The sequence below is a fragment of the Zalophus californianus genome, chromosome 1 (genome assembly GCF_009762305.2).
Source record: "Zalophus californianus isolate mZalCal1 chromosome 1, mZalCal1.pri.v2, whole genome shotgun sequence".
NCBI classification, from domain to species: Eukaryota; Metazoa; Chordata; class Mammalia; order Carnivora; family Otariidae; genus Zalophus; species Zalophus californianus.
Genome location: NC_045595.1, coordinates 168893569 through 168915923, shown reverse-complemented (window position 1 = coordinate 168915923; position 22355 = coordinate 168893569). Strand labels below are relative to the sequence as shown.

General features: G+C 34.2%; 1 protein-coding gene across 4 annotated transcripts in view; it reads left to right on the top strand.

Moving 5' to 3' along the window:
• TBC1D23 (TBC1 domain family member 23) overlaps positions 1 to 21897 on the top strand; it is a 56241-nt gene extending 34344 nt beyond the window's left edge. For 2 of the 4 annotated variants that reach the window (XM_027583630.1, XM_027583634.2), the window contains exons 10-19: positions 1160 to 1252; positions 3472 to 3642; positions 6222 to 6264; positions 8023 to 8132; positions 10478 to 10617; positions 12030 to 12074; positions 15358 to 15446; positions 17541 to 17676; positions 19198 to 19392; positions 20236 to 21897. In XM_027583630.1, coding sequence (XP_027439431.1) covers positions 1160 to 1252; positions 3472 to 3642; positions 6222 to 6264; positions 8023 to 8132; positions 10478 to 10617; positions 12030 to 12074; positions 15358 to 15446; positions 17541 to 17676; positions 19198 to 19392; positions 20236 to 20317 — 1104 coding nt within the window. In that variant the 3' untranslated portion in view covers positions 20318 to 21897. The remainder of the gene's footprint in view (positions 1 to 1159; positions 1253 to 3471; positions 3643 to 6221; positions 6265 to 8022; positions 8133 to 10477; positions 10618 to 12029; positions 12075 to 15357; positions 15447 to 17540; positions 17677 to 19197; positions 19393 to 20235) is intronic. The other 2 variants (XM_027583631.1, XM_027583633.2) reach the window with 2 other exon arrangements.
• Positions 21898 to 22355: the final 458 nt, after the last annotated feature.

Genomic DNA, 22355 nt, shown 5'->3' with positions numbered 1-22355 from the left:
ATACCATAATTTTCTGTCTACTGCTGTCTTCATAAAAATCTAGTGAGCCAGTGTTTTCAGTATATGTTCTTTATTACTAGTAGTGGAACTGTTAACATGGGATGTGTATTTGGAAGGTGGGGTGTATTTCCAAGATGGAGGGAAGAAGTATGGGCATGGAAAGACAGGTGTTTTATAATATTTTTAAAACAAACATTTCACATATTTTTCTTATTAGAACTAGTTTTGGTTTTTTTTAAGATTTTATTTATTTATTTGAGAGAGAGAGAGAAAGTGAGCATGAGCTGGTGAGGGACAGAGGGAGAAGCAGACTCCCTGGTGAGCAGTGAGCCCGACGTGGGGCCTGATCCCAGGACCCGGAGATCATGACCTGAGCCGAAGGCAGACGCTTAACTGACTGAGCCAGCCAGGTGCCCCTTATTAGAATTAGTATTAAAAAAGCAAATGAGGGCGCCTGGGTGGCTCAGATGGTTAGGCGTCTGCCTTCGGCTCAGGTCATGATCCCAGGGTCCTGGGATCGAGTCCCGCATCGGGCTCCCTGCTCCTTGGGAGCCTGTTTCTCCCTCTGCCTTTCTCTCTCTCTCTGTCTCTCATGAATAAATAAATAAAATCTTAAAAAAAAACAAAACAAATGAAAAGCTGTAGCCCAGTTTAAAGATCCTCATGTGAATTTCTTCAGCTCAGACTGGCATTGCAGAACTTCCTCTCATCCCAAGATGTTTAGTTCTTATATGAATTGAATTGCTGGCAACTTGTGGACTTATTTGCAGAAATAGTAATTTTATCTAGATTTGTGTTTATAACTATGTAGTTTTAAAATATATTTTTAACATGATACACATTAAAATTTTAAATTCCAACATAGTTTTATAGCTCAAACTGACATTCTCCTGCTACATATTTTAAGACTTTCTAGTCAACAGTATATATAAAGTGTTTTAACTGTTGAAAATGAATATAGTTATTTAAGATCTTGAGGTTATTTTCTTGCATCTCTTCTAATTGGGTCCTCCTAATTCTGTGAGATCTGTTTTTTGTTGGTTTTTTTTGTTTTTGTTTTTAATCTGTTCCCTCTCGTTTGGCTAATTGTAACATTATATTGTGTGAAATGTGACCCTCATGGCAAATTCCAGTATCTCAGATGTTGTTTTCCTCTTAGGAAGGAGTTCGGTTCTTTGTGGTGGATTGCCGTCCTGCAGAACAGTATAATGCTGGGCATTTATCAACTGCTTTCCACTTAGATTCAGATCTGGTTAGTATAAATGCTAGTTTAAATTTTTTATAAAGTAAGAGAATAAATAGTTTTTTTTTCTTTAGTTCATAAATAAATATACATGTACCAGATTGGTACATTTTCTTTCTGCTTAAGGAGGGGGTCTCTGCCCTTATAACAAAAGTATTGTTTTCAGGTTTCCGTTTCACCAGGACACCCTTTAAGTACGATAAAGGATAGATGCAAACAGTTAATTGTGGCTTACTATTGCTTACCATTGTTATGTCAGTAAATTCTAAACTTCTTACTGTGAGTTGTCTGATGTAGCACTTAGCATAGTGCCTTGCATCTAGTAAGTACTCTATAAATATAAGCTCTTACTATAATTGGGTAATTGTTCTAAAAGTTTTTACTATAAGCCTTTTTTAAATCATGAGTACTTATGCATGTAATAAACTAATATTTAATAAGAGTAGTATCCGGCATATCGGTGCTCACTTGTTAAAATTGCTATCTAAGGGCCACTTTAATTGAAAGAGTAGATGAAGTAAATAATTAAATATTGTCAAAAATACTTAGAGTGGGATAGACATCATTTAAACCATTCTGGGTTATAAGAGTCTCATGGATGGTGAAGACAGAAAGAGGTGTAACCCTTTTGGCTGACTGTGCGATCTGCCCTTCTTCCCATCTCATCTGAAAAAGGTGACGCTGAGGCCTGAGAAGGTGATAGTGAGGGGTTTAGGTGGTGTTGAGAGGAAACTTATGTAAAGTAGAGGAAAACTCAGACAGTTTGGGTGTTTTAAGTAAGGAAGGTGATCAAGCTTGTTTGCATCCTGAAAGTGAACCCTGAGCCTTTCTCATCCTTGACTTGTCTGGGGGGGCGGGGGGGTTAGATGGTCCTTCTTTTATGCTTATTTAAAAATTTGCTCAAGTGATTCATGAATATTTGATTTTTTTCTTCAAAAACTCAAAAGAATATCTCCAGAGTTATTACCAGCTGGTTTAATCTTCCGACCTTTTAATGTGTATTTATGTATTTCTTGTTTACTTTTTTCACTAAATTTTTCACTTAACAGTTCACTTGCTTTTTCAGCAAACTGTTTCTTAGAGATCTTTCCATTTAAGTACATTCTTTTTTTTAGTATCCCCACATTTTATCTATGTGTTTATTTTTACTCTTCGTCCAACATGGGGCTCAAATTCCCAACCCCACGATTAAGAGTTGCATGCTCTGACTGAGGCAGCCAGGCAATGACTGTATAGTGAACCATGGTACAGATGTACCATAATTTATTGCCCAGTTGATGTACATCTGGGTTATTTTCAGTTTTCTTGTAGTAAACAATGCTGCAGTTAGATCCTTATACAAGTTTTGTGAACTTGTGCAAATATTTCTGTAAAAGAGGCTTCTGAAAGTAGAACCGTTGGTTTGAGGGATGTGAGTATGTAAAACATTACTAGAAATGCCTTATCCTTTAAAGAGACAGAACCAGCTTACACTTTACAGCTGTAGATGAGAGTGTTTCATACTGTTGCATTATAGCACATTACCAATTATTTTTTATATTACAAGAATGATGGGTGAAGAACAGTGGTAATTTTAAGTGATGTTGAGCATCTTTTTGTAAGTGTACTGTTTGTATTTTGATTTACGAATTGCTTTTCTTTGTCCATTTTTCTGTTGGATTTTCACTATGCTTTTTATGTAGCCCTATTATAAGACTTATAACAGATTTTTGTAGTTATTGGCATATGTTTCCTTGAGGGAAAGAAATTAACATTTTTCATCCTTTTATCTCTAGTACCTGGAGTAGTGCTGATAAAAATGGCTTCTCCTATTTCTGTCTTCTAAGAAATACATTGTTTGCCATATAAGTGTAAGCTAAAAAATATGCTTTGTTTTAATGTATGGTTTTTACTTATGGACCCTTCTACTCAGTGTTAAACTTTTCTTGTCATGATACCTAATGACACCATAGCTTGTTTAAGAAACAACAAAAACATTTTTTTCTTATAATATTTTCTGTGCATATTTAACCTTTCTGTGAATCTTCAACTTTTGTTCTAGTATATTATAGGTACATTTATATACATTTCTTTTCTCTTATCCCAGCAATTTTATTTAGAAGAGCCTTTATTCCTTTGTTTTTATGGTAGCTATTTAAATTTTTTTTTTCCTGGAAGAATATTTCAAATTTGGAAATGTATGTCCAGTACCATTTTGCCACATTTTTAGTTTTTAAAAAATTGTCTAGATGCTCCAGAATCCATCTGAGTTTGCACAATCAGTAAAATCTTTGCTGGAAGCACAGAAGCAGTCCATCGAGTCCGGCTCCATCGCTGGTGGGGAGCACCTCTGTTTTATGGGCAGCGGTAGAGAGGAAGAAGACATGTATATGAACATGGTCCTCGCACACTTTTTACAGGTATGCTGACAAATTTTTTCAGTTTTGCTTGGTTATTGCTATCACCTTTAAGAAGTTATAGGTAATTTTGTACTGTTATCTACATTGTCAAATGTATACGTAGTTTTTCTTTCCAGCTTATAGGTTTTGTGTCTTCCCAAGAAAGGCCTTCCCGAGAGTTTTCTTACATGCTTACATGCTTACATGCTTATGTGATTTATTTTTTATGTTTAGATCTTGAACCATCTGGAATTTAATTTTGTATAATAAGTGAGGTAGGAATCAAAAAAATTTTTTTTTTCCAGATAGCTACCCAGTTGTGCTATCAATTTGAAATTCCACCTTTCTAATACACTGAATTCCTCAGTGCATCAGGACTACTTCTGGATTATTCTGTTGTATTGCTCTTTATGTCTGTATTTTTTACAGGAACTACATATTTCATTTTAATCTCTTTACTTTGAAATAGAATATACGTGTATATTTATTCAATACACTTAGCCACGTTTCCTTTTTGTGTTCGGATGTTGTCTTCAGCACAGCTAATTTGTATTAGTGATTTTATACAACTTGTTCCTCTATCTTCTCTACAAAGCTTCACTCAGTGATGGCTCTTTCTTACAAAAATAGTTGTTTGTTAGGTATTCTTTGATAGTTTATACATTAAAGTCTTCATTTTTTATGACCCTGAACTATGGAATCAGGAAGACCATGGGCATGGTGTTGCACTAGCCACTCAATTTGGATCCTTTTCTGTTCATGTTGTATTTTACTGGGAATTTGTTTTGAGAAAATAAGTCTAAGGGAAAGAATCCTTGAAAGACAAAATCAGAGAAGGAACCAAGGTATTTGGGGGAAGGGGATGGTAAGATAATTTTATACCTTATTAAAGGAGAGATCTTTAGAAATTTACAGAAAAACAAAAATAGCAACTCAGACTCATTTTACTGATAAATTTAATTGCCCTATTTTTAAAAATTCTCTGGTATAAACTATATATTGTAAGGCCTGTCACATGGCAAGAATTTGAAATACTGTGAACTTCTTTTTTATAACTCAAGTTCTTGATGTGGTTTTAGAAATTTTTTCCCTAACTTTTATCATGGAAAATTTCAAACAAATTCAAAAGTAGGTGGAATTGAACCCTATAAACTCTTTATGATGACATAATCACATTATCATTATTACATTTTATTATAAAAAATCTAACTATTGTTCAGGTTTCCCTGGTTTTCCCAGGACCCAAAACAAGATGTTGCACTTGGTTGACATCTTTTAAGTCTCTCTCTCTTTTTTTTTAAGATTTTATTTATTTATTTGACAGAGAGAGACACGGCGAGAGCGAGAACACAAGCAGGGGGAGTGGGAGAGGGAGCAGCAGGCTTCCCGCGGAGCAGGGAGCCCGATGTGGGGCTCGATCCCAGGACCCTGGGATCATGACCTGAGCCGAAGGCAGACGCTTAACGACTGAGCCACCCAGACGCCCCTTTAAAGTCTCTTTTAATTTATAATTTCTCTTTCCTAATTTTTTTCCTTGCTGATTAGTTAGAAAAACTGGTTACTTTGTCTTATAAAGAGTTTCCCACATTCTAGATTTTGCTGATTGCATTCACATTGTGTTGTTTATCAGGTTCTGTCCCTGGTATTTCCTCTACATTGGTAATTAGATCTAGCGACTTGGTGGGGGACAGGAAGTCCTGGGTGGTGTGAGCTTTCATCAGGAGGTACATACCCAGATCGCTCTCTTTTTCTTTTTTTTTATTTGACAGAGAGACAGCGAGAGAGGGAACACAAGCAGGGGGAGTGGGAGAGGGAGAAGCAGGCTTCCCACTGAGCAGGGAGCCTGATGCAGGCTTGATCCCAGGACCCTGGGATCACGACCCGAGCCAAAGGTGGACACTTAACGACTGAGCCCCTCTCTCTTTTTTAAGATTTTATTTATTTGAGAGAGAGCACAAGCAGGGAGAGGAGCAGAGGGAGAGCAAGAAGCAGACTCCCCACTGAGCAGGGAGCCTGATGTGGGGCTCTGTCCCAGGACCCTGGGATCATGACCTGGGCTGAAGGCAGACGCTTAACTGACTGAGCCACCCAGGTGCCCCGATATCTCTCTTCTTTATGTCTCATTCTTTCTTTGCCATTGTTTATTAGATCCATTAATTTTTGTAGTTTGTAAAATGGTAACATTCTCTTATTTCTTACTCAAATTAGCTCTAATATTTGTTTTTATATTTCTTTTTTATGAAGGACACAACATATTTTGAAAGCTTTTAAAAACTCTAAATTAATTATATCTAAAAATGTAATTTACTGGTTTTGGTTTGACTCCTTATTATATTGTTGGAACTATAATACAAATAAAATCATAATATTGTTAGTAGCTGTGAAGTTGTCCCCATCTTTCCACCCAAACACAGACCTTACAATATATAAGGTAAATTTGTGTATATCTTTTTGTCAGCTTCCAAAATGTCAAAGAAAAGAAAAAGTCCAGAAATCTAATGTATAGCTTTATATTACATTTGTTAATGTTTATAGAACTATGAGAGGTTTTAATTAAATTGCATTTTGGAATAACTTAAGTTCTGTTTTTTTTTTTACAGAAAAACAAAGAATATGTGAGCATTGCCAGTGGAGGATTTATGGGTAAGATTTTAATTTATTAATCGCTTTGCCTCCACTTTTCAGAGGAAATTATATCACCAGACCTCATTTGGAGTGACCAAATTAGTTAATGGATAAACTCTCTCTTCAGTCATTCTATATTTTCAGACAAGGCAAGGCAAGCAGGACGTATAGATAACAGACAAACACAATAGACAATTGAAATGAGCAAATATTTAATGGAAGATTATTTCAGTAGATATGTTTAATGAGCTTGTATTTGTTAAAAAGCAGCATCTAGTCTACATGATTTGTCTTTATGGAGAAGGTAGAAGAGATAGGACTGGGAAACAAGGGTAGAAGGAATACTTTTCATACTCTTTCCTTTTTGTTATGTTTTTATTTAATTTTTAAGCTACTTGAAAGTATTAGCTGCTAAAAAAATATGGAATGGAATGGAATAAAACAAACTGATGTTTTCAAATCTTCAGACTAATATATGGTAATCCAGGATAGTAAAATAATTGCCAAAATCTCTGCAGGCAGAGATTTGAGAATTTATGAAGGATTAGGGTCAGGGTAAAAAGATTAAAAAGAGCTTGTCTTTTTTACAAATGATGTTATTTAAGAGTACAAACTTGCGACTAGTAGAAAAATAAGTCCTGGAGAACTGTAAGTATGGTGAACATATACAACAATATTGTATTATGATAAACTTGCAAAGAGACTAAATCTTAATTATTGCCACCATAAAAAAGAAATGGTAATTATGTGATGCGATAGAGGTGCTAACTATTGCCGAAATGGAAATCATATTATAGTATATAAAGCAAACATGTTGTATACCTTAAATTTGTACACTGTTTATAGGTCAAGTATATTTCAATTAAATAAAGAGCGTTTTATAGTAAAATTAATATTTGTTGAATAGTAGAATCATAAGTTTGAATCATGAGAGTCTCATAAGGATTAAGTTCTGACCTAATATCTTGTGTTATAACTTAGAATTTTTGATAGATTAGGATCTATTTCCTTTTGGTCTTTGATATTAGCAAGGATTATGATAATCTCCTACATATCATGGCCTGATAACTAACAACCTTTGGGGCTCATACCCAGAGTGATCTGCTGCATAAGGGGTTATTTTAATAAGTAGTGTTAAGCAAGTATTGGCCTTATGCCCAGTGTGATTTATTAGGAATTTTGACAGCATGATAGAGAATTGGTTATTAAGCTTATTAGGAATTTTGACAGCATGATACAGAATTGGTTATTAAGCTTATTATCAAAAGTATCTGAAAAGCAGTCTTTTATGGTATAGTCTAGGTTTTAGAAGCTTTTTTCTAATTATGGATTATTTCTTTTTCAAAAATAATCTCTCCAAAGCAGTTAATACCTTCTTTACTACGGGAAAGATTAATTAGATGTCTTTGGTAAAACAAAAGCCACCATAGGTTTTCTTTTGATCCTTTATGTCATAAAAATGTTGCTGAGATTATCTCTTAATACTTTAACGATTCCCTTCCAAAGAGGAAAACATCAAGTCTACATTAGTTATTGTCATCCTTAAGGTCAGTTATGAAAAATTGTAGTTGTACAGAGGGCTTTAGAAGAAGAAGGCTTTCTGTAGCTTAGAGTCCTTCATTCCTTTACAGAGGTACAGAAAAAAATACCTGTAATTATATCTTTGGATCCTCTTTCATTCAGCTATGACATGTTTATTACATTCTCTGGTAACGAATCTTTCCAAAGGGGGTTGATATGTGAGCTATTGTTTTTTTTCTTCTTGTTTATCTTAAGCACTGCAGCAGCACCTGGCGGACATAAATGTGGATGGACCAGAAAATGGATATGGCCATTGGATTGCTAGTACCTCAGGCTCAAGGAGCAGTGTCAATTCTTCTGTTGATGTAAGTGTATGTGTAGAATATGTCGCCAGATTTGGATAAATGCCCAGAAGGTGACTGTTAAACCCTCACCATAACAGAAATGGAGTCAAAATATTTCAAACATATAGAGTGATGAGTCATATTATTGCAAGGTTAATGTAATGATGGAACAGGCCTGCATATCTAAACTAGCCAGGAGTTCTGGAGATCCACCTGCTGAATTCAGATTTCTCCCTGTCCAGCTGCAGTTTGGTATCATCTAGTGACAATTTTCTGCTTCAGCTTAAATATCAATGGAGATAATACTGAGGCCTATGACTAGCTGGGACTCCCAAGTGATCTGGTTCTAGGAATCTCCCAATTAGTGTGAGCCAAAAGAATACTGAGCCTTATGGTCACATCTCCTGCAGACCATATCTGTACCCCCCCACCACAAATTTACATGATTATAACTTCAGTCCACCCATATATATATTTGAGAGAGGTAGCAGAGGGAGAGGGAGAAACAAGCTCCCCACTGAGCAGGGAGCCCAATAACGATGTCACAGGGCTCATCCCAGGACCCTGGGATCATGACCTGAGCTGAAGGCACACACTTAACGGACTGTGTCACCCAGGAGCCCCACCACTAGAATCTTACATTATACTATATGTTAACTGTAATTAAAACAAAAACTTTAAAAATAAATAAAATGCCTATTTAAAAGCATTTCTTTTTTTAAAATTTGTTTAATTTTCCATCTAATAATACCTAAATCCTAGGGCACTTTCTAATTATTTCCTTCTCAAGTTCTAAAGAGTAATTAATGGGCAAAAGATGGGCACACTTTTAAACTTCTGACACCTCTTGCTACCTTGCCCTTTAGGGAGTATGGAGCAATTCCGTGAAACAGTTTAAGAATTACACTCACACCTATTACATTAGGTACATAAAAATAATTTTTCTTGAGAAATTAAAGGCCTAGGTGAAAATATTTAAACAGCAAAAATTTATAAGGAATAAATGTTTAAAAAATTTAGCCACATGAATGATATTCTGATTATACTTTTGATTATTTTTGTGGAGTAATTGAAGTTAAGAAAAGGTCAATAACTATTTCTTATTGAATAAAGACGGTAGTTTCAGACTTTATGCATTTTTTTAAATTTTATTTTATTACATTATGTTAGTCACTATTCATTACATCATTAGTTTTTGATGTCAGACTTTATGCATTTATATATGCAACATATAGCCTCATTTTTCATTTCTAATTCCCATCCCTAAAATGGTTTTACCTAGTGTATCGGTCTGTTAGGCCTGTCATAACAAAATACAACCAAGTAGTTGGCTTAAACAAAGAAGTTAATTTTGTTTTTTTATAATGTATTATTTGTTTCAGAGGTACAGGTCTGTGATTCAACAGTCCTGCACAATTCACAGCACTCACCATATCACATACCTTCCCCAGTGTCTATCACCCAGCCACTCCATCCCTCCCACCCCCCCACCACTCCAGCAACCCTCAGTTTGTTTCCTGAGATTAAGAATTCCTCCTATCAGTGAGATCATATGATACATGTCTTTCTCTGATTGACTTATTTTGCTCAGCATAATACCCTCCAGTTCCATCCACGTTGTTGCAAATGGCAAGATTTCATTCCTTTTGATGGCTGCGTAATATTCCATTGTATATATATACCACATCTTCTTTATCCATTCATCTGTCGATGGACATCTTGGCTCTTCCCATAGTTTGGCTATTGTGGACGTTGCTGCTATAAACATCGGGGTGCACATACCCCTTCGGACCCCTACATTTGTATCTTTGGGGTAAATACCCAGTAGTGCAATTGCTGGGTCATAGGGTAGCTTTATTTTCAACTTTTTGAGGAACCTCCATACTGTTTTCCAGAGTGGCTGAGAAAGGGGAACCCTCCTACACTGTTGGTGGGAATGCAAGCTGGTGCAGCTGGAAAACAGAAGTTAATTTTCTTATAGTTCTGCAGGTCTGGGATCAAAGGGTTTGCAGGTTTGATTACTCCTCAGGCATCTCTTTGGGTTGCACATAACTGCCTTCTTGTCTCTCTGGATGCACATGGCCTTTTTTCTGTGTATGTGCATCCCTGATGTCTCCCCCTCTTCCTATAAGGACACTAGTCATATTCAATTAAGGCCCATCTGTATGACTTCATTTAACTTTAATTTACTCTTTAAAGGCCCTGTCTCTGCATACAGTCATTTCCTGAGATGTACTAGAAGAATGAACTTTTAACATATGGCCACAATTCAGTCCATAACATCTAGACAACCTTTAGCAGTAGTGTCTCTGCTAATCATTAGGAGAACAGTTAATTTATCAGTAAGTTCTTTTTTTTTTTTTCAGGGTGAATCTTCTAATGGCTCAAATGATAGAGGAATGAAATCACTAGTAAATAAAATGACTGTTGCTTTGAAGACGAAATCTGTTAATGTCAGGGAAAAAGTTATTAGTTTTATTGAGAATACATCAACTCCTGTGGACCGGTGAGTTGCTTATATGGTATGAGTTTATGATTAGTAACTAAAGAAACGTGTCTTACAGTAAAAGCTAGTTGAATTGAATGTGTTCTAGAAGAATCATAAAGTACATTTTTTAATTAGATAATTTCAGTTTTCATTGTATTGCAGAGATGTCCTTTATTGCTATAATATTTGACTATAATGATTTCTTTCTTCTGCTCATAATAAAACTCAAATAATGGTACTGCCCCTTTATGTGATTCATTAAAAAAATATTAAGATGCTATTCTATATATTACATTTCATATAGTAGCTGTTGCCCACATGTCAGATGGATGGGAACTATCTACCGAATGCAGTAATCTCAAAGCAGGAACCTCCTCTTCTCTAGGAATTTGTAACCTAGAAAATTTGGTCATGCTAAATAAAGCAAAAACCCATTTTCTTTTTTTTAAATTATTTTTTAAAGTACTCTCTACACCCAACATGGGGCTCAAACTCAACAGCCCCAATGTCAAGAGTCAGATGCTCCACCAGCTGAGCCAGCCAGGCACCCCAGAAACCCATTATCTCAAGTTTGAGAGTTTAGATCTTCATAGAATTATGTTCATAGAATATAAGTGACCCCTGTTTTCTCATGAATTACAAAAGAAGGGTTTAGCTAACAAATGATAAGTTTATGAATGTGGGTTTTAATGTTTCTTACTGGAACTGTAGAGTCCTCAATGTTTTTTCCTCCACATAGTAGTCTGATTGATCTTTCTTGTTCTTTCAGTTCAAAACTAACCTAATAATTCCAACACAGAATTTGTTGTTAAGCAAGCCTGATCTTGAAAGTGCATTATTTCATTTCACTCTCATGTCTTCCTTGCAGTATCCTAGGAAAGTTGAAACATTTGACTTTAAGAATTGAATGTCAGAAATTTATTGTTACTTTTTAATTAAACATATGCATACAAAAGTACATTTTTTTTCCTTGTTTAGTAAAAAGCAAAGAAGAGAGTAGGTTATTTTCACAAATCCAAAAAAACTGTGCCTGTCTAAAATGGCCCACTGATAAATAATATTAAAGTGTTTTATCAAGCCTGAGGGTCTTTTTTTGCTCATTAAAATTGTTCTCCAAAGCCTGTAACTTTTTTACTTTAAAGTCAGTGCATTCTGAACTAGAGTACTATTGCTAAATTTTGTAGCATGAACATTTAAAATTGTATTTTAAAATGAACTAGTGATAACTCTAACTTGAAAAGACTATTGTCTTTGTTAAAAAAAAATCCGTTGAAACTAGCTTTTCTTCATTTTTCTTTGTACTTGGGATCAAAACATTATAATATACGCTCGCTCAAGGTTAGAAAAAGTGATTATACTATATTTTTGTTTTAAAGCCGTTGTGTTTTTAATAATCATTTTGTTCTGTCCTCTGCCTCAATTTGCTATAGAATGTCTTTCAATCTTCCTTGGCCAGACAGAGCATGTACAGAGCGGTAAGCCAATGAGTAGAGCAGCTTTCTGGGACCATCGTTTTCCTTTTTTGCATGCCTCATGCTCTCTATAAGCCTCACACTGTCTTAGCTAAAATTTCATGCAGCTGTTTCAAATGCTGAACTTTTCTTATTCTGCTTTTAGGAGTGTGTGATACTGATTGAGCTGTATTTGTTTTTTGCTTGATCATTTTAATTTTTTTCCTTGCATGCTGCTTTATATATGTCATACCTCAGATAAAAATCAAGTACATTCAAATCCAAGAACTTCATAAAACCTGCAGTTTTTATTCTGAAAGAGAGGAAGATGAAACAAAGAAAATACTTAGTCTCAGAGTTGGCAGGGTGGTAGCTTTGGAGATCATTTGCTTCTATCTTCTGCTCTAACACTAGAGAATATCACTGAGAGAAGGCATAGGTCATGGTTCAAAATTGCTAATATAAGTATGTTATATAATTTTATAATCTTTTTAAAAGATTTTTCTTAATTAGATGTATTTAGGTTGATGAGAAAACATATAAATCAGTTCCAAAGAACCATAGTTCTTTGGTTTTTCCATGAAAGAAATTAGGTCATGGGGGACATGTTAATGCATAATCCATCTCTTCTCTGTCCCAATAAGATGGGGTACTTGTCGTTAGATTCTGCAAGTCTAAGTTGGAAAATCTACTGGATCTTCAATTAGGATGCACAGAAGAACTTTACTAACTTAATACTTTTATATGGCTTTACAGTTTTTATACCCACAGAATTTTTCTGCAGTTTGAATTACAATATCAATTACAGCAATATCTATGGACATTTTAAAAGAAATTCTAGTTGTCCTTTAAGATTTATTATTTATTTATTTTAGAGCGTGCGAGTGAGGGGAAGGGGGAGAGGGAGAGAGAATTCTCAAGCAGACTGTCAGCTGAGTACAGAGCCTGACCAGGGCTCGATCCCAGGACCCTGAGACTATGACCTGAGCCTAAATCAAGAGTCGGCGGCCCAACTGACTGAGCCACCCCGGCACCCCTCAAGTTGTATTTTAAATATGTTAAGCTTTGGAATAATGGAGTTGACTTTTTTTTTTGGTCATTTCAATATTTTCAGTGACTAGAAGTAGCATTTTTAAAAGCAGTAGTTTACTCCTAACTTACTGGTAAGAGTTTTTATTTACTGTGACTATTCCTGCACAATGCCAATTATAGAGCTTCTATTACAATTTTATCTGAGACTATTTTAAAGGCAGTTGCTTCTTTTAAAATTATAATCTATTTGTGAATCTTTCTACCTTCTCTTTTTATAGGACCATCGAAATAGTCTAATTTTAACTCCCAATTTTCTCCCCAATTCTTAAGGTTTTAAAAATTTAAATGATCTTCTTTGGTCTACAGGCAAATATTTAGAAAACAGAATTTAGTGAAAAGTTAGAACCGGGTTTCCTTCTGAGCACAGTGAATAAAACCTGTTCAAACTATGTTACAGATATTTTTGTTATTCAGCTAAAAACATATAAGTATACTGCTTTTTTAAGAATCCAGCCATTGAATTTCATTAATTTTTAGCCAGTCTATTAAGAACTATTTCAGTAATCTTTATAAACAAGATTATTAATTTTTTTTTTTCATTTTAAGTTGGCTCCATGCCCAAGGTGGGGCTTAAACTCACAACCCTGAGATCCAGTCAGATCTACTGATTGAGCCAGCCAGATCCACCCCCCCTTTTTTTTGTTTTTTGCTTTGTTTATACTTGCCTTCTGGTTCAAGCATCTACTGTAAACATCTTTGTTTCTATGTTATGTCTTTTTAATTATGCTTTACCATCAGGAGAGAACCAATAATCTCATACAGTTTTATAATCTAGATGGCACTAAAGTATTTTTAGACAAAGCTATATTATCTTTATCTTTTATAAGAAAACTCAATCTGAGTTTTAGTTGTTTGAATTATTTATTTCATTTGCTCTAATGAGCATAGTTTGATAATTAAATGGATAATTTTATATTAGATATGTTTTAACATAAAATCAAATGATTTTGTGATTTAATTTAAACTGTCTACTATGTTTGATTAATTTATAATTCCCAAAGAGTGTTACACATTCAGCTCTCAATTGATTTTTCTAGTGAGGTTTCTGTTGAGGAATGTTGTTTTGGGAGAAGTAAAGATTCAAGCCTATTTCAACAAAATTGGGTCATGATAAGATTTTTATTGAAGATATGTATTAAGAAATTATTTAAAATACGGACTTGATCTCTATATTCTGGAAAAATTGAATTCTAAGATTAAGACATGTAACTTGAATTTTTTTCCATATTGGACTATCTCTTGATATATGACCCAAGAAAAGGCCAGTTTTTCTTCATTGTAGATAATCTTGATGGAACATTTATCTTACAAATAATAAATGCTTTTTCCCTAGAAACATGTATTTTGTTGAAATATTTTAATTTTTCTTCTTGGTTGGTTTGAGTTTACCTAAAAAGTACTAAGGTATACATTTTTATGTTAAAAAGAGAGAGGTCATACTTCCTGCAGAACTAATCAAGTTTTGAGTTTACATGTTGTTTATGCTTCTGCCACTTGAAAAAGAAAGGCGGATTAAATTTTCATGGTTTATTTACATTTATGTAAAAGAAGTAGCATGTTTCTATTAAAACAGAAGTAACAGTAATAAAAAAATGGGAGGATTATAATGTGGTGAGCATTGGGTAATGCATAAAATTGTTGAGTCACAATGTTGTACAACTGAAACTGATAAAAAAAAAAATGGGAGGAAAAACCTTAAGGTATTTGCTCCCATATGAGAAAGCCTTAACACTTCTCCTAGAATTTGAATATTTGGTTCCATAACCTGTTTTATCTAACAGTTGTGCATAGCACTTGCTATATGCCAGGCATTATTCTAAGAGCTTTACAAAATATTAACTGATATAATTCTCACAGTAACCTTGAAGGGTAGATATTGTTACTATTGTTTTAGAGATATGAAAACAGAATCACAGAGAGGTTAAATGACTTCCCTAAGGCTACACAGATCTAAGCACTGGTTTTAATATAAATATTAAAAGTTTTTTTTTAGTTTTTACAGATTAAAAGCATTCAGCCTATCAAGACATAATGCCACTTTTGCTAACATAATTTCCTTATCTTGTTACAGTTTCCCTAACATAACTGTCCTAAACTGGGTGTTATATGGGGGCTAGGGACAAAGAATATGTACATTTTGTTTAAATATTCATATGATACTTGGTGAAAATCTTTGGTAACTTCTTAAGTGAAGTCTAAAATTCTTTGAATATAGGCATGTGAGCAGCAGTGACAGAGTGGGCAAGCCTTACCGTGGTGTAAAGCCTGTTTTCAGCATTGGGGATGAAGAAGAATATGACACAGGTATAGTAATAACACTTGCCTGTAGATGCTTTCCTTATCTAATCAGCGTGATTAGAGAGAGCATTCTGGGATTAGCCAACGACTTTAAAAAAAAAAACAGATTCTGTAGATTGGAGAGTCTGTAGTTTTTCTACTAAGAGTTTGGTTTTAGACATCCTAAGTTATGCCTGTTAGAATTCAAGCAGAAATGCTGAGTAGGCAGAGAGAAGGTCTAATAAACTGGTGATGATCTGGGAATTATCAGTGTTGAAATAGTGTTTAGGTCCATGGGATTTGATTTAAATCCCCTTGATCCATCCACCTAGAAGATTGAGAGTTGTGAGACTATAGTCAGGGACTTCAATTGAGACATCTGGAAAGAGCCGTTTTGAATTGGAGGCAATATCCTAAAGGGCCACAAGATGGGGATATTGTGCCATGGAAATTTGTCATTCTCTGTGGTTGTCTTTATATTTTTAAAAATAATTCATTACTTTGGTTCATATTGTGGCTGCCAAGATTACTTTGGTTAAGAAATCATGATTAATACTAATACGTGTATTGGGTTAGAAAAAATAAAAGAGTAAGTATACAAAACGAGAGGAAAAAAACTCCCAAATTTCACCTTGCTTTTTCTATTTAGTAATACATGTTGCATATTTTCCATCTCAGCCCATATTCCACCATCATTCTCTTTCTATCATATAAGCATACCATAATTTATTTAATCATTTTTCTCACAATTTGCATTGATAGTTTTCCAGTTTTTTTGTCTCAAGTGATAATATTTTTATACATATATCTATGAACTTTTGTAACTATATATAGAGGGTATATTCTTAGTATAGGGAACCACATTTGACAGTTTAATAAATATTACAAAATCACCTTCCCAAAAACAATGTAACGTTGAGGTAAATGAAATTTTCTGTGTGCTATTTCTAATTGTTTCTTTTTGTCCTTGCCCCTCTCTTTTTGTTGCTATCTTCCTGTTATTTATCAGTCTCTAGCTCTCGCTGAATATTTCAACTTCTTTCATTAACAGTTTTCATTTCAACTATTTTCATTCCTCTGAGAGGCATATGGATGAATAAATTATGGTATATTTTCATGTGTCATGTATTTACGCATGTATTTATATTATGGAAAATTGCACAGTAATGAAAATGAGAAAACTAGAGCTGTGTGTATCAACATGGATAAATTTTACAGTGTTGGGAGTGAAGAAGCAGTTGTGGAAGAATACAATCCAACAGTCTACTATTTATATAAATGTTACTTAAAATGCCAAAACACTACTGTATGTTGCTTAGGGATATTCATGTATGATTAAAGGAAAGGATGAACCGTAACAGATAGTCACTGTTTCTTAGTGGATAAGGGAGAGGAATTTGATTGGGGGGAGAGATACAAGGGTTCCACTTTTTATTTAGGCTGAAAGTATATAGATATATGAGATTTCCTTTTTTATTATGTCTTTATACTTTGAAGTATTTCTTAAAAAGGGAGGAATATTTGTAATTATTAACCCTAGTGACTGTAATTCCTCTTTCTTAAATTAGAAAAACAAAATAATTAGAATGTCTTAAAGTTCTCTCATGAAAAAAAACACTGAAGAGATTTTTACTTATTTATCCCAGGGTGGATTTTTTGGGTTGTTTTTCTCAAAATCAGAAACCAGCAAAAGAAAAAGAACTCTGCCATCTTTGCCCTCAAGATAGGTGCTTCTTATTGGACAATTCAGCCACCTCTGTAGAGTCTAGACATAGATTAGAGTCATGTTACGTAAAGCAAAAGTTTTGAAATTCCTCAGATAGTTTAGTCTTTTAAAAATCCATTTACATTATTTTTTATTGAAGTATTTTTTATTGAAGTTGACACACAGTGTTACAAGTGTATTAGTATTTTTACCTCACTTTCTTACCATGTGGCCTAAAGTTTCATAATATTTCTATATTACGCCAGGGGCATAAGGAAATATGGTAGCAGGATTAGAATTGTTTTGTTTTTCAAACTGTATGTTTAAAATATTGAAATCTTTTTTTCAGGCTGTTAAGAAATGTCTCATTTTTAAAGTTGGTAATTCCCACTTTTAATACTTTCAATTTTTCATAGATGAAATTGATAGTTCTTCAATGTCAGATGATGACAGAAAAGAGGTTGTAAACATCCAGACTTGGATAAACAAGCCAGACGTCAAGCATCATTTTCCTTGTAAAGAAGTTAAAGAAAGTGGACACATGTTTCCTAGGTACTTTTTTAAAATGCCTTCTTCTGAAGTAAAATTAAATTAGGGACGTTAATACAAAAACTGAACTGCAGAAGAAATTTTCTTTATTCAAGTATAGTAAGATATAATTTCACTTTGTCAATTTGTATCATATGTCTTGATTTTTATTTTCTTTTTTTGAAGATTTAATTTGTTTATTTTAGAAAGAGAGAGAGGGCACACAAGCAGGGGCAGAGGCAGAGGGAGAGGGAGAAGCAGGCTCTCCACCTAGCAGGGAGCCCAGCATGGGGCTTGATCCTAGGACCCCAAGATCATGACCTGAGTTGAAGGCAAACACTTAACCAACTGAGCCACCCAGGCGCCCCTAAATGTCTTGATTTTTAAAAATATTTCTTATGTAGTAATTTTTTATTTTGAAAAATATAACCAGAAAAGTTAAAGAAACAGTACATTGAACATCTTTATAAACCTTTTAGGTTCATCGGATTTTAATTTCTTTTTGCACTGCCCCATCTCTCTATTTATATATCTATACATAGACACACATACATATACAGTTCTCTTTTGTCAAGCCGTTCAGAAGAATCTTACAGATATGACACTTTACCCCTACATACTTCAGCGTAAATCACCCAAGAGTATGAGCATTCTCTTACACAACTTCAATAGCATTATCACTCTTTAAAAACCTTAAAATGAACATCATTCAACAACATATAGTTCACACTCAGATTTTTCAGAGTGCCCCAAAGTATCTTTTCTAGTCTCTTTTTTTTTTTCCCTGATCCAGGATCCAGTCATGGTTCACACATTGCATGTTGCCTGTTAATCTCTTTAGTCTCACCCAGTGTCCAGCAGTACCACTGCCCTTACCAGCACCTCCCCTTTCCTCCATGATGAATGAATCCTCTGAGGCTAGGCCTTTTATTCTGCAGAATGTCCCACATTCTGGCCTTGTCTGATATTAGTCTTATTGTATTACATAAAAGTGTATAAGTATGTCCCTATATTAAGTGAGCTGAGACACAAGGAGGGAGTGTGTTAATAGTTCTGTGCCCATTCTATGTTCAAGATCCAGTTACCAAATATAAAACATGTAAGGCAGCCCAACTATTGCTTAGTGGTCTTCAATGTAAAGTATACACTATAGTATAGTGAATGAGAATAGTTTATGAATATAGACTATAACTGTGGAAAAGTTTGAAAAGTACTATATTCCATATACCATGTAGAGTAGATTCTAAAAATATTATTTTAATTTCTAACTGTATCGTACATTTTATTATATAAAATATAAAACTTGCTCTTAAACAGTTACAAGATTTTCTGTTAATAAAATATTAATCTTGCATACAATTAAAGGGAAATTAAAAACTATTGGGTAGCTTTTTTGTTTTTAGGTGATCTTTTGTCTATATTCTTTTAATTCAAAAAGTGATTTCATCTGGAGTTGAATATTTTTTATTGTTGAAGTAACAGCTGTTTTGCACATTTCTTTAAAATTCTTTTTGTTTTTTAATGTTTTTTTTTCCCCCTCTCAAGTCATCTGTTGGTTACTGCAACACATATGTACTGTTTAAGGGAGATTCTTTCACGGAAAGGATTGGCTTATATACAGTCTCGACAAGCACTAAATTCTGTAGTTAAAATTACATCTAAAAAAAAACATCCTGAGCTAATTACCTTCAAGTATGGAAACAGCAGTGCTTCAGGAATAGAAATCTTGGCAATTGAAAGGTAAGATTTTCTTAGGATGATATTATCTGAATTATAGAATTAGTTCATTATTAAACATAGTTTGTTTCTCTATTTGGGGGAATAGACGGTGGAATAGGATACTTGAGCCACTTTTATTAGCATTCTTTGCTGATCTTTTTCTTCTGTATCGTTAGTCATATGTGGTTAATCAGCACGTGGTTCCAGTGAGTGCCATAGCTAATTTCATAAACTTTTTGACAGAAGGCTCTTTAATCTGTACCATTGCTGCACTAAATGCTGGTTTGCAATCAATAGGATGCTTGTTTCAGAATATAAGCCAGTGTTTCTATTTTCCTTCATCAAAAAAATTATTGCTTTGAAAAAGTGGTCAGTGAAGTAAGCAGTATGCTGAGTGGTATATTTAGTTTACAATCTTACAAGCTCCTCCTTATTGTCTTATTGTGGACCAGTGACAAACAGTTCATGGACTGGCACCAAGGGCCATAGGACCACACTGATCTCAAAACTAAACCATCTTTATAATCCTATAAAAATGTGAAGCCCAGAGGAGTTGAATGACTTCCAGATCTTCACACCTAGCTTGTAATTGGACCAAATATAGCCCTCCTGACTCCTACTAATCTGTGGTTCATTCCATCTAGCTGTGCACTATATGAAAAATCACCTTGCTTTTACATTTAGATTTTCTTTCTTCCAAAATGTGCTTTCGAGTGTGTATTGAGATAAGTTATGGGGAGTAAATACAAGGGTGTGTGCTTGCTTTGTAGGTTACGGGAAGCTTCCCACTGGAAGTGACATCTAAGCTGAGTCCTGGAGTGAAAGCAATTTATATTAATATATATGTATATTCCCCTCCCCCAGGTATTTGATTCCAAATGCAGGAGATGCTACCAAAGCCATAAAACAACAGATCATGAAAGTTTTGGATGCTTTGGAAAGTTAATATAAAAGAGAATTATTTCAAAAGAAATTAAGGCAACCAAGAGAAAGAAACATGGACATATTTTCCTGATGGAATACTAACTGAGGACCTTTCATTTGCTCATGGGGGTGCTTGAATTGCAGGTCTAAGAATGTGTATTATTATAATCAATTTCTGGACAGTTAAAATTTTTCTTAAATTTTCTTTTGCATTTTTGGTTTTGTAAAATAATTTATAAAGGTCAGTTATTAAATGACTTTGAAGTAACTGACCCTATGCCCTTATGAACTAAGGGTGCAGAATGCAGTTCTGTTTTGAAGAGCTGTGTTTTAAAAGGGAACATGCATCACTTTCAGATTTAAAAACACCCGTACACATACATACTTGCAATGTCTTCACTGAAAATTAGAGATAGAATTAGTTGCAGAGACCCCTTTAATTGCTACATTTAGTTTTATCCACTGAGCAGTATCAGAAACTGAAAGTATTACATAGATTAATAGCTTGCTGTTTCTGTTCTTAAAAAACGTGAAATCTTTTTAATGAAGTGGATGAGATTTCCAGCCAACTCAGAAATGCAGTCCAGCTAGTTGAAGCATCAGTTTCTAAATCATTTTTTGTGCCATTAGCTAATGATTGAACACTGGGTGCTTCACATACTAAACTTCATCCTAATGGTTTCTAAGGAGCACTTAAAAGCTTATAAGTAGGTAGGCATACTAAGATTAAAACAAACATTTTGGAGACAGAATTGTACCTGTAAAAATGTCATTGGCCTTTATTACAAGTGGAATATTTGATTTAGGATATTTCAGAACAGGTGTTACACACACATTGATTTATCCTTACTGAGATTATGGTCTGTGACCACACTAGTATCCACTTAATAAAAGCCACATACTAAGAGAACTGTATAAAGAACAGTTGTTTTATCATCTGTTTCTGAAATTTCTTTCTCTTCTTTGGTTTTTGTCTTCTCTTGCTAAAAGTTCCAGTGTTTTGAAACTATTTTTATTTTTTAATATGATAAAACTAAAAAGTGATCTTCATTTTGCAGCTTTCTCAATTTAATTTATTGAGGTCTATATTAGACACATTTGGTGGGAAGAAATCCGGGAACATGTTTGGGGCTGTGGAATGACTCCTTATAAAATCTTTTTGGGAACTAGCAAATCCTAACAATCTGCCATGTCCTAAAATGTAATGGATTATCTCTAAGGGGTTGATAGAAGAAACATTTAGATGTACCCTATTTATAACCAGTTATTTTAATTTACTTAATGGAAATCAAGTGAATTACAGGTAACATAGTTCAAGATATTTTATTCTAGTATCTAAATAAAAACCGTTTACTTGAGTGGTTGAAGACACTTGCATGAAATTGCACCTGGTGCAGTACTTGATATTTATAACTCTACCCACAGCAGTTGTATTGCATTTTTCTTTTTTTCTTTCTTTGGCGCCCCCTTTAGAAATGCCCTGAAGTCTCCATTTTTTGCCCATTTCAGTCATGGGACTTTTTTCATAATATTAATGTAAAGATGTTTGTGTTACTGTTTATAAATTACAGTTGTAAATAAACCAGTACAATTTGCTCATAACTTTGTTCATAATGACTCTCTCTCTCTCACTCTCTTTCTCCCCTGCCCCTTCCTATTTGTAAATCTCTTGGTAACACAATATTAGAAAATTGACGGCAACCTTTTCAGTGGAATCTAATGTTCAGGTTTTAGGATTAAAAGTATTAGATTCCTATTTCTGCTCATCTATATGGGGAGGGGGGAAGAGGTAGTTTAAAACTAATGACATTAAATTCCTCGTGTAATAAATTTCTGCCTTGACCTACTTAACTTCCCTGAACTTTAGTTTCCTCATCTGCAATAATATCACAGTTACTAGTCGTAAATATTAAATGAAAATACATGTCACTGATTGTATTAGGTACTTATGTAGCTCATCCTTCCTTAATGGGCCCACTAAGTACAGAACTGGAATTCATTCTGGGATATCCACCTCTTATGGACTCTCAAGGATTGCAGAGTTTGCAACATTATGAGGG